This window comes from Ranitomeya variabilis, chromosome 8 (assembly GCF_051348905.1).
Source record: "Ranitomeya variabilis isolate aRanVar5 chromosome 8, aRanVar5.hap1, whole genome shotgun sequence".
Classification (NCBI taxonomy): Eukaryota; Metazoa; Chordata; class Amphibia; order Anura; family Dendrobatidae; genus Ranitomeya; species Ranitomeya variabilis.
In genome coordinates this window covers 161,049,311-161,062,985 of record NC_135239.1, presented here as the reverse complement: position 1 = coordinate 161,062,985, position 13,675 = coordinate 161,049,311, and the positions used below count along the sequence as shown (strand labels likewise).

Below are 13,675 nucleotides of genomic sequence, written 5' to 3'. Positions count from 1 at the left end.
TGTTATTACATAGTTTTCACTTCCCCCTGTATGATGCTGACCAATCATAAACACATAACACTTCACTCAACAGACAGAAAAAAGAACACATCCCCACCATAGCTTGGATCAGATTTCTCAGAAGAGTTTGTATGTGACACATGTAAACTGAGCTGTGCTGCCTCTCCCCCACACTGACTCATGTAGGAGGCTAGACCAGGAGATCAGGGCGGTATCATTACATCTCACACACTGAGACACCTGCTCTAAGCTACGGTGGGGGCGTGTTCTTTCCTTTGAGTGTTGCTACCTGCTTTTGATTGGTCAACGTCATACAGGGGGAAGAAGTACACACCCCCAGTAAAAACTCAGATAACACTCACTTGGAATTAAAGGGAATCTGTCAGTAGGATTAACCTTTCTAAATTGTGTATATGGGCATATAGGTCATAGGAAGCTGAAGAAATTGATACAGTGGCATCTGTGATCCAATGTCTTATTCCAGAGACATTTCTTATATGTAAATGATTTGTTAAGATCTATGGGCCAGACACTGATCTTCCTGACAATTTACCTCCAACAATTATTAATTAGGCAGATTAAATTTAATCTCCCAATCATTTTGTTTTGCAAGCAGATAAGCAATTGACAAGTATGTCTGGCAGCTGTCTACTCCGCTCTCCCCATAGAGAACACATGAATGAGTCTGGAGAGGACAAGCTTTGAGAAGTCAGTTCTCATGAAAACAAGACAATATAATTACGAAGTAATACTTTAACATATAGTATTAATGTGGGATTGCCCTTCAAACTGTAACCTCATTATTGCATCCAATATTATTTATCTTTTCTCTTGGCAAAAATTAGTAATGCCAAAATCAAGCCTGGTTAATGACAGGAATATACATGTGAATATGAATGCATTAAAGGGCTTGTCCGGGACTTTTACATTGGTGGTGTATTGTTCGGATACATTATTATTATAAGATCGGTGTTGGGGGAGTGATACCCAGCATTCCCCCACCGATCAGCTGTTCCCGGTGCTGGCGGCAGCCAGAAGTGCTTAGGTGTATAGCTACGCAGCTCCATCCACGGCGAATCAATGAGAGGCGGGAGTGCAGTACCCGGCCATGACCACTATACAACTGACGAAGCTGTGTCGTTCCGCAACTCGACACATCCATCCGGCACCGGAAAAAGCTGTTCTGTGGGGATACCGGGTGTCGCACCCCCACAGATTCTGATGACCTATCCTAAGAATAGGCCATCAATGTATAAGCCACGTGCCCCGGACAACCCCTTTAATAAATGTGTATTACGCAAACAATATCAGCCAGTGGAAGACTTCATTGTGGGCCTTACCTGTCTGTGGTTGGCCATTGTGTTCAGGTACAGATCGATGTCACAGTCTTCTTCGTATTCTTCAGTACTGCTATCCGCAGGGCAATATTCACCGTCCTGCACATGTATAAATCCTGTAGTGAATGACATTTCATCTGAAGGTGACTTAGAGCGAGGAGACATTATTACATTGTGAAGCATCTCACAAGCATCTGATAAGTCTAATTCCTTCAGGTCATAGGTGATATATTCTGGAGAAGGAGGTCTCTGATAATCCTTCTGAAGGGTATTTTTTGGAGCCATATGTAGCTTCTCATGACCCGTTTTTAAGTTTTCCGATGGAGTATGAGGCCTGCTTCGAGCTTCTGGTGGACGTTCACTCCCATCCAAGACATTCTGACACCTTGGCTCTTTTTGGACTTCCACATCATGTGAATGGGTGCAGTTGCTTTCTGCAGATTCTGAAGTATCATTTGTGGACGTCTCGATGACAGTTCTCGTTGGCCTTAGCACAACTTTGGACAGCGGGCTTTCGGTGCCACTATACCATGCCACAAGTACTTGGTTCTGTGGTTCTGGCCTGAAACAAGAAAGAGGGCCTGCCGGCTTATACAGAGACCTTCCTGGGTTATAATTTAGTTCTTCAGTACTGTTGACCTCTTCTGGAGAATAACTTGATGATGGTGAATGTGATTGTTGTAGACTTTCCTTTTCATAAGGGCAATCTCTGTTGTTTAGGTCTATCATTCCTTTAGATGGAGATTTTTCGAGTTTGGGGTGCTGAGAAGCTGGCTTTTCTAATACTGTAGATTCTACCGTAGGGGATGTTTTGAGTTTGGGGTGCTGAGATGCCGGCTTTTCTAATACTGAAGATTCTACCCTAGGAGATTTTTTTGTTGGTGAGCTTACAGCATCATTATGGACGATCTCGGGAGCACTGGATTTATAATCCTTCAGATTACCATGATTAGGCTCACTGAAATGATCATGTGAATTGGGGGAGCTGCTGGAATGTGGGGAGGGGGTTTGTACCTTTTGCAGTTTCCATTTCATAAACTCAGGTGGAGACTTGTTGCCAGATTCTGGTGGAAAGAATGGTGGATCTTGAATATTTTGTAATTTAGTATCTGATAATAATGGCGGGCCCTGTGACTTTCTACTCTCGGACTCAGGTGGGCTTCCTTTGCAGATCACAGTACCATTTGCTGACATTTCCTTTTCTGTTTGCGTTCCAGTTGCCCTCAGTTCAATTTTAAGAGGTAAACTTTCAATTTCAGAAAAACCCAAAAACTGTTGTTTTTGCGGTTCTGGTGTGTGGCAGGAAAGTGGCCCCGCAGGCTTGTATTGTGACCACCCCACATTTTTTGACTCTTGTATAGAGTTGGCTTCAGTATAGAGCTGCTCATTCTCGTGAAGAGACCCATACGAGAGAGAACGCTGTGTGTGATGTAAGTGGTTAGATCCAGTGTAGTATGACTCTGAGTTATTGGTAGGCAATGGTTTATACTGCTGCTCCACTTTTTGGGACCTCTCAGATTTTTTATATTGCGAGCTGTCGAAGTGGCGAATTGCTGGCTCTGCAGATGTTCTTGGAATACTTGCTTGGTAATTCTGCAGTAAAAAAAAAACAATTAGCAAAAAAATATTTATTTCAGTGTCAGTAGTGTGCTGCGCTTTTTAAAAAAATCACAGCAAAACAAGACGTTTGGGAGGACATTTAGAAAAAATAGAAGTCTATCTAGTTCAACTTATGCTGCTCTGTTGATCCACAGGAAGGAGGAAAAGCCTTCCCCATTCCAAATGTGGCAATCAGAATAAATCTGTCTGCAAACTTCTCCACTTTCTATAAATGATCGAAAATCAACTTAACTGAAAAAAAAAATGTGTGACGTGAAAAACAGTAAATAGAAGGGCGGAGGGGAGAGGAAGGGGATGCAGCTGCAGCTTCTCAATGTCTCAGTGAATTAGCATGAGTGGGAGAAGGGAAGGGAACAGCTGTTTGGAGATTTACATTACTCCAGAAAGAGCCAGCCCACCCAGCAAGCACGGAGGGAAAAATGTACATTTACAGAATACAGCGAAGGAAAAACTCAGAGTATGCAGGTTACATGATATTCTGACTGTTACTATATCTATGTAGTATATCTATGTTTTCCTATAGAGTGATCAAGCGATTATTTAGTAGCAGTGGAATTGCTTTAAGAAGCAATGTGAGGATACGGCTGTTTTGAAAATCAAAGATGCTGTTTTCTGCGGCTTCCCACTTAAAGGAAATGTGTCATCTTTATTTTTTCTTGTTATTTAATGGGAGTCTTTCTGCCCCAAATTTCAAATGTAACCCCTTATTCAGTCATATAGGGAACTTAGACACCATAAAAATAATACCTGTCCTATAGACTCACGGCTTTAGTTTTACATAAAAACCTATTTATTAGATATTCAAATAATGGGTCCTCGGTGCACTTTTTGGTGTGGCCAAATACTCACTGCACCATTGTAGCCACTCACTTAGCCTCCTCTGTTCTTCCCCTTAGGCTACAGTTCACATATTCAGTTTTTGGTCAGTATTTCACATTAGTATTTGTAAGCCAAAACCAGAAGTGGGTGATAAATACAGAAGTGGTGACGTGTTTCTATTATACTTTTCCTCTGATTGTTCCTCTCCTGGTTTTGGCTTACAAATACTGATGTAAAATACTGATAGTGTGAACGTGGCCTTAGCTTGATTGACAGCGCTCGCTTGCTAGAGCAGTGTCTTGAGTTAAAACCCTGATATTGCAGGTGCCCAGCAAGTGCGCACACATAGTGTCAGTACAGCCACACGCTCACCCCTCTCTCCTGTCCTGCCGCTCGAAGTACACAGGATCACACAGTAGCGGGCGGCCGATGCAAGAGAGGAGAGAGGGATGAGTGGGTAGAACGGTGCACCGATACTGTGGGTGCCCGCACTGGCTAGACTCCTACAGAGTCAGTGGGATGGGCAAGGTCGTGGTTTCAATTGAAGCAGTGCTTTCTCCAGCACACGAGCTCTGTCAGTCAAGCCAAGTGGAAGTGCGGAGGATGCTAATTAAGGGGGCAGAACAATGCCCCGAACCCTTGGCCAAAAGGGTACATCGAGGACCCGTCATTAGCATATGTAATAAAAATATTTTTTCTGTAAAACCAAAAGAGTGAAATCTAAACTACAGGCATGATTTTTTTTATAGGGAGTAATTTTCCTCTGTAAGTCATTTAGTATGAACAGACTCCCTTTAACGGGATAGCAAAATATATTTTTTATAGTTTATGTCCATAGGTTTTTTTCCAATTGTAGCTTGATAAGAAAAATGTAAATGTTGTGTTTTATTAAAGCTGTGTACCTGCGTGTACCGTGTTCTTGCATGTGCAGATTTACATCTATGGTTTTCTAGGTGGTTGAGTGCATCATCTGCTGGGATTATATAGATGTCTTATATTCCCTCCTTCCCTTCTGCACATTTCTCATATACAGCCCTGGCAAAAATTAATAGACCACTGCAAAATGTTCAGTTTGTCTGATTTTTCTCTTTATAGGTATATTTTTGAGTAAAATGTAAATTGTTCTTTTATTCTATAAACTTCTGACAACATGTCTCCGAAGATGCATTGCTTGCAGACCTCAAATAATGCAAAAAAAAAAAAACAAGTTCATAATCATTTAGAAATAACAATACTAAAACAATATTAACGTTTTATCTCAGGAACAGTTCGGAAATCAATATTTGGTGGAATAACCATGATTTTTAATCCCAGCTTTCATGCGTCTTGGCATACTTTCCACCAGTCTTTCACACTGCTTTTGGGTGACCTTATGCCACTCCTGTCATAAAAGTGTAAGCAGTTCTTCTTCGTTGGATGGCTTGTGACTATCCATCTTCCTCTTGACTACATTCCAGAGGTTTTCAATGGGGTTCAGGCAGGGCCGGCTCCAGGTTTTTGAGGGCCCCAGGCGAAAGAGTCTCAGTGGGCCCCCCCTTTAACACATACCACGATTCATGATCGCATATAACACAGCCATGTAGTATATAACACAGCCCACGTAGTATATAGCACAGCCACGTAGCATATAACACAGCCATGTAGTATACAGTATAACAGCCCACATAGCATATAACACAGCCACGTAGTATATAGAACAGCCATGTAGTATATAGCACAGCCACATAGTATATAACACGGCCCACGTAGTTTATAGAACAGCCATATAGTATATAGCACAGCCCACGTAGCATATAACAGCCCACGTAGTATATAACATGGCCCACGTAGTATATAGCACAGCCATGTAGTATATAGCACAGCCAACATAGCATATAACAGCCCATATAGTATATAGGACAGCCACATATTATATAACACAGCCCACGTAGTATATAGAACAGCCATGTAGTATATAGCACAGCCCACGTAGCATATAACAGCCCACGTAGTATATAACACGGCCCACCTAGTATATAGCACAGCCATGTAGTATATAGAACAGCCATGTAGTATATAGCACAGACATGTAGTATACAGCACAGACATGTAGTATACAGCAAAGCTCCCTCCCCCCAAGAATGTCCCCATAGTCCAGTACTCAGTTATAGTTACCAAAAAAAACCAAAACCACTCCTCACCTCTCAACGTTCCCGCGCCGCGCTGCTCCCTCCCTGCTCCGGTCTCGGCGGCTGCCGCTGCACTGCCTGACACACAGCGAGTGCGCGATGACATCATCGCGCACCCGCAGCGGTAGTGTCAGAGGCAGAGTAGGGAATGATGGGAGAGGGACGCTCTCTCCTCCATCATTGCTTCTCAGGGGCCCCATAGCCACTGCGTGATGAGCCGCTACCTGAGGGCCCCTGGGGGAGCAGGGACCCTAGGCACTGGCAGCTGCCTGCCACTAACGCCGGCCCTGAATGGGCCCCCCTGTCTCGCCAGGGCCCCGGCACTTGCCCGGGTACGCTGGGTGCTGATGCCGGCCCTGGGTTCAGGTCTGGAGATTGGGCTGCCCATGACAGGAATTTTATGTGGTGGTCCTTCATCCACACCTTGATTGACCTAGCTGTGTGGCATGGCACATTGTCCTTCGGAGTTGGGGAACATTGCCTGAGCAGAAGGAATCAACTGTTTTTCCAGGATAACCTTGTATGTGGCTTGATTCATACGTCCTTCGCAAAGAACAACTTGCCCTATTCCAGCCTTGCTGAAGCATCCCCAGATCATCACCAATCCTCTACCAAATTTCACAGTGGGTGCAAGACACTATGGCTTGTACGCCTCTCCAGGTCTCCATCTAACCATTAGACGAACAGGTGTTGGGCAAAGCTGAATATTAGACTCATCAGAGAAGATTACCTTACTCCAGTCCTCTATGGTCCAATCCTTATGGTCTTTGGCCAACTTCAGCCTGGCCTCCTTTGATTCTCATTGATGAAAGGCTTTTTCTAGCTTTACATGACTTGAGTCCTGCTTCTAGGAGCCTGTTACGAACTGTTCTTGCCGTGCACTTCACCCCAGCTGCCATTTGCCATTCCTTTTGTAGGTCACTTGATGTCATCCTGCGGTTGCTATTATGGTCCATTATACAGTATGAGGGCTATTATGGTGCCATTATACAGTATGAGGGCTATTATGGTGCCATTATACAGTATGAGGGCTATTATGGTGCCATTATACAGTATCAGGGCTATTATGGTGCCATTATACAGTATGAGGGCTATTATGGTGCCATTATACAGTATGAGGGCTATTATGGTGCCATTATACAGTGTGAGGGCTATTATGGTGCCATTATACAGTATGAGGGCTATTATGGTGCCATTATACAGTATGAGGGATATTATGGTGCCATTATACAGTGTGAGGGCTATTATGGTGCCATTATACAGTATGAGGGTTATTATTGTGCCATTATACAGTGTGGGGGCTATTATGGTGCCATTATACAGTATGAGCGCTATTATGGTGCCCTTATACAGTGTGGGGGCTATTTTGGTGCCATCATACAGTGTGGGGGCTATTATGGTGCCATTATACAGTATGAGGGCTATTATGGTGCCATTATACAGTATGAGGGCTATTATGGGGCCATTATACAGTGTGAGGGCTATTATGGTGCCATTATACAGTGTGAGGGCTATTATGGTGCCATTATACAGTATGAGGGCTATTATGGTGCCATTATACAGTGTGAGGGCTATTATGGTGCCATTATACAGTATGAGGGCTATTATGGTGCCATTATACAGTGTGAGGGCTATTATGGTGCCATTATACAATATGAGGGCTATTATGGTCCATTATACAGTATGAGGGCTATTTTGGTGCCATTATACAGTGTGAGGGCTATTATGGTGCCATTATACAGTATGAGGGTTATTATTGTGCCATTATACAGTGTGGGGGCTATTATGGTGCCATTATACAGTATGAGCGCTATTATGGTGCCCTTATACAGTGTGGGGGCTATTTTGGTGCCATTATACAGTATGAGGGATATTATGGTGCCATTATACAGTGTGAGGGCTATTATGGTGCCATTATACAGTATGAGGGCTATTATGGTGCCATTATACAGTATGAGGGCTATTATGGTGCCATTATACAGTATGAGGGCTATTATGGTGCCATTATACAGTGTGAGGGCTATTATGGTGCCATTATACAGTATGAGGGCTATTATGGTGCCATTATACAGTATGAGGGATATTATGGTGCCATTATACAGTGTGAGGGCTATTATGGTGCCATTATACAGTATGAGGGTTATTATTGTGCCATTATACAGTGTGGGGGCTATTATGGTGCCATTATACAGTATGAGCGCTATTATGGTGCCCTTATACAGTGTGGGGGCTATTTTGGTGCCATCATACAGTGTGGGGGCTATTATGGTGCCATTATACAGTATGAGGGCTATTATGGTGCCATTATACAGTATGAGGGCTATTATGGGGCCATTATACAGTGTGAGGGCTATTATGGTGCCATTATACAGTGTGAGGGCTATTATGGTGCCATTATACAGTATGAGGGCTATTATGGTGCCATTATACAGTGTGAGGGCTATTATGGTGCCATTATACAGTATGAGGGCTATTATGGTGCCATTATACAGTGTGAGGGCTATTATGGTGCCATTATACAATATGAGGGCTATTATGGTCCATTATACAGTATGAGGGCTATTTTGGTGCCATTATACAGTGTGAGGGCTATTATGGTGCCATTATACAGTATGAGGGTTATTATTGTGCCATTATACAGTGTGGGGGCTATTATGGTGCCATTATACAGTATGAGCGCTATTATGGTGCCCTTATACAGTGTGGGGGCTATTTTGGTGCCATTATACAGTATGAGGGTTATTATGGTGCCATTATACAGTGTGGGGGCTATTATGGTGCCATTATACAGTATGAGGGCTATTATGGTGCCCTTATACAGTGTGGGGGCTATTTTGGTGCCATTATACAGTGTGAGGGCTATTATGGTGCCATTATACAGTGTGGGGGCTATTATGGTGCCAGTATACAGTGTGGGGGCTATTATGGTGCCATTATACAGTGTGAGGGCTATTATGGTGCCATTATACAGCATGAGGGCTAGTTATGGTGCCATTATACAGTGTGAGGGCTATTATGGTGCCATTATACAGTATGAGGGCTATTATGGTGCCATTATACAGTGTGAGGGCTATTATGGTGCCATTATACAGTATGAGGGCTATTATGGTGCGATTATACAGTGTGAGGGCTATTATGGTGCCGTTATACAGTGTGAGGGCTATTATGGTGCCATTATACAGTATGAGGGCTATTATGGTGCCATTATACAGTGTGAGGGCTATTATGGTGCCATTATACAGTGTGAGGGCTATTATGGTGCCATTATACAGTGTGAGGGCTATTATAGTGCCATTATACAGTATGAGGGCTATTATGGTGCCATTATACAGTGTGAGGGCTATTATTGTGCCATTATACAGTGTGAGGGCTATTATGGTGCCATTATACAGTATGAGGGCTATTATGGTGCCATTATACAGTGTGAGGGCTATTATGGTGCCATTATACAGTATGAGGGCTATTATGGTGCCATTATACAGTGTGAGGGCTATTATGGTGCCATCATACAGTATGAGGGTTATTATCGTGCCATTATACAGTGTGGGGGCTATTATGGTGCCATTATACAGTATGAGGGCTATTATGGTGCCATTATACAGTGTGAGGGCTATTATGGTGCCATTATACAATATGAGGGCTATTATGGTCCATTATTCAGTGTGGGGGCTATTATGGTGCCATTATACAGTATGAGGGCTATTATGGTGCCATTATACAGTATGAGGGCTATTATGGTGCCATTATACAGTGTGAGGGCTATTATGGTGCCATTATACAATATGAGGGCTATTATGGTCCATTATACAGTATGAGGGCTATTTTGGTGCCATTATACAGTGTGAGGGCTATTATGGTGCCATTATACAGTATGAGGGTTATTGTCGTGCCATTATACAGTGTGGGGGCTATTATGGTGCCATTATACAGTGTGAGGGCTATTATGGTGCCATTATACAGTATGAGGGCTATTATGGTGCCATTATACAGTGTGAGGGCTATTATGGTGCCATTATACAATATGAGGGCTATTATGGTCCATTATTCAGTGTGGGGGCTATTATGGTGCCCTTATACAGTGTGGGGGCTATTTTGGTGCCATTATACAGTGTGAGGGCTATTATGGTGCCATTATACAGTGTGGGGGCTATTATGGTGCCATTATACAGTGTGGGGGCTATTATGGTGCCATTATACAGTATGAGGGCTATTATGGTGCCATTATACAGTATGAGGGCTATTATGGTGCCATTATACAGTATGAGGGCTATTATGGTGCCATTATAGAGTGTGAGGGCTATTATGGTGCCATTATACAGTATGAGGGCTATTATGGTGCCATTATACAGTGTGAGGGCTATTATGGTGCCATTATACAGTATGAGGGCTATTATGGTGCTATTATACAGTGTGAGGGCTATTATGGTGCCATTATACAATATGAGGGCTATTATGGTCCATTATACAGTATGAAGGCTATTATGGTGCCATTATACAGCGTGAGTGCTATTATGGTGCCATTATACAGTATGAGGGTTATTATGGTGCCATTATACAGTATGGGGGCTATTTTGGTGCCATTATAGGGTGTGAGGGCTATTATGGTGCCATTATACAGTGTGGGGGCTATTATGGTGCCATTATACAGTGTGGGGGCTATTATGGTGCCATTATACAGTATGAGGGCTATTATGGTGCCATTATACAGTATGAGGGCTATTATGGTGCCATTATACAGTGTGAGGGCTATTATGGTGCCATTATACAATGTGAGGGCTATTATGGTCCATTATACAGTATGAAGGCTATTATGGTGCCATTATACAGTATGAGGGCTATTATGGTGCCATTATACAGTATGAGGGCTATTATGGTGCCATTATACAGTATGAGGGCTATTATGGTGCCATTATACAATATGAGGGCTATTATGGTGCCATTGTACAGTATCAGGGCTATTATGGTGCCATTATACAGTATGAGGGCTATTATGGTGCCATTATACAGTATGAGGGCTATTATGGTGCCATTATACAGTATCAGGGCTATTATGGTGCCATTATACAGTGTGGGGGCTATTATGGTGCCATTATACAGTGTGAGGGCTATTATGGTGCCCTTATACAGTATGAGGGCTATTATGGTGCCATTATACAGTATCAGGGCTATTATGGTGCCATTATACAGTGTGGGGGCTATTATGGTGCCATTATACAGTGTGAGGGCTATTATGGTGCCCTTATACAGTGTGGGGGCTATTTTGGTGCCATTATACAGTGTGAGGGCTATTATGGTGCCATTATACAGTGTGGGGGCTATTATGGTGCCATTATACAGTGTGGGAGCTATTATGGTGCCATTATACAGTGTGAGGGCTATTATGGTGCCATTATACAGTATGAGGGCTATTATGGTGCCATTATACAGTGTGGGGGCTATTATGGTGCCATTATACAGTGTGAGGGCTATTATGGTGCCATTATACAGTATGAGGGCTATTATGGTGCCATTATACAGTGTGGGGGCTATTATGGTGCCATTATACAGTGTGAGGGCTATTATGGTGCCATTATACAGTGTGAGGGCTATTATGGTGCCATTATACAGTATGAGGGCTATTATGGTGCCATTATACAGTATGAGGGCTATTATGGTGCCATTATACAATACGAGGGCTATTATGGTGCCATTATACAGTGTGGGGGCTATTATGTTGCCATTATACAGTATGAGGGCTATTATGGTGCCATTATACAGTGTGGGGGGCTATTATGGTGCCATTATACAGTGTGGGGGCTATTATGGTGCCATTATACAGTGTGGGGGCTATTATGGTGCCATTATACAGTGTGGGGGCTACTGTGTGGCCATCATACAGTGTGATACTACTGTGGGACATCATACTGTTTAGGGGGCACAGCTCAGCGTGTCCTTGTGCAATTCTGTGTTAGAATTGTAGTGGAAGTGTTCGGACACCCTAGATAGCGTCCCTGCCCTTTGTTTCTGTTTATCGGTGGGCATCCTAGAGATGGTAACTGCATTGATCACATATTGGTAGCCTATTGACAGAAATAATGAATGTTCCCAGAAAACACTTTTAAGCATAAATTAAATACATTGCACAGTACATTCATATAAAGTTCCATCAATGTTATATGGAAAATAAAATCCTTTTGTTACTAGCTAGGAGTGATTAGTCACAGTATATGGCCACAAAACAACAAACTCAGGGCTGAAATTGTCATGTCTTCTAGACCACTGGTTGTTGGCCACAAATACCAGAATGCCATTAAGGTTGCTGGCTGTTATGGGAAGCTTGGACTTGTAGTTTTTTGACAATTGAACAACCACAGGTTCCAGGAAGGTTCCAGGTTCTTGAAATATTTGCTGTGATGTTGGTGAAATTTGCATTTGTAAGTAGAGGAAGGGGCTCTGCTAACATCAGTCCGCGTCATACACACTCCAGCATCTTCTATCCTGATTTTGATAAGAAGTCTGACCTCTCGTAAGTGAAAATTTTTTTACCTCTTTGCTCTGACGTTCAGTATAAGAAGTTTGATGTTCATATGGAGCCTCTACCGGCAGTGGTGTCTGCAATGGAAGGTGTCAGCAATGTTATCCCACTCGTTTATGTTTCCACGTTAAATGGAAATTCACAAACACGAAAAATAAAACAACAACAAAAAGAAGTCTCTTCCTATTTTACAAAATACAGCACCTATACGCACAGATGTGCTGTAACATAATCAACAGAATCAGGCTGTATGTTAATTCCCTGTAGTCTAATCCCGTGTCACACTTACAAAAAAAAAGAAAATGTAGCTGAAATTAACATTTCTTGTGTTCTTTCTTGTAAAATTGGCTGCAGACAATAACGGACGACAAAGCAGCATTGGAGATACAGCACTGGACCGGGTGAGGGAGAGTAAAGCGCAGTTTGTTTTTCAAAAACCAAAGTGCACCTGAGGACAGAGGTTTTCTGAAAATGGAAAACAATCTTTATAGCTGGGATTAAATGTAAATAGTTTACTATGTTGGGTTCGGATGCCTTAAAGAATTTGCTGTGCAGTTCAATGTACAGTAATTGATTGTTCCCTGCAGGCAGACATTCCAAGCTCGGGAGAAGACAGCCATACTGTTTTTACATAACGGCAGAAAAATAGATAAAATGTCTGCACTACTTCTGCAGTTACATCCAGCAACGTTTCCTGCATCTCATGTGACATGCCGTCACCATAGCTAGGTTTAGATGTGCTACCAATATCATACAAATGGTTCCTCAATTATATACATTGCTTTTTAATCTTGTACTATTCTCACCTCACCAAGTAGAACATGGTGATGCTTGGGCCACATCATTGGTCCTATTTTATGCCAACATTTTTTAAAGGAATCTGTCCCAAGATTTATTCTTCCCAATCTGAGGACAGCGTAAATTAGGGACAGAAACAATCATTCCAGTGATGTGTCACTAACTCTGCTTTTTTCTATAGTTTTGTTAAAATCAGTTTTATCTGCTGCAGCTTTGCTAGTCCTCACAATGCTTAGCTCTGTATAACCCGCCCACGCCACTGTGTCTAAAAGAAAAAGACAACAAAGCGACGCTCCATAGTGTAGATGTTTTAGCAGGGCCAGGACATGGGGTAGGCAGAGTAGGCACCTGCCTAGGGTACTACTTTCTGCCTCCCTGAGGGGGGGTACACTTTGGGGGAAAAAAGTGACATTGCTGAA

General features: G+C 42.7%; 1 protein-coding gene across 1 annotated transcript in view; it reads right to left on the bottom strand.

Annotated features, from left to right (window-relative positions):
* Positions 1–2,967, bottom strand: part of TRIOBP (TRIO and F-actin binding protein) — a 55,254-nt gene extending 52,287 nt beyond the window's left edge. Inside the window, exon 1 of the mRNA XM_077276549.1 lies at positions 1,341–2,967. Coding sequence (XP_077132664.1) covers positions 1,341–2,531 — 1,191 coding nt within the window. The 5' untranslated portion in view covers positions 2,532–2,967. The remainder of the gene's footprint in view (positions 1–1,340) is intronic.
* Positions 2,968–13,675: the final 10,708 nt, after the last annotated feature.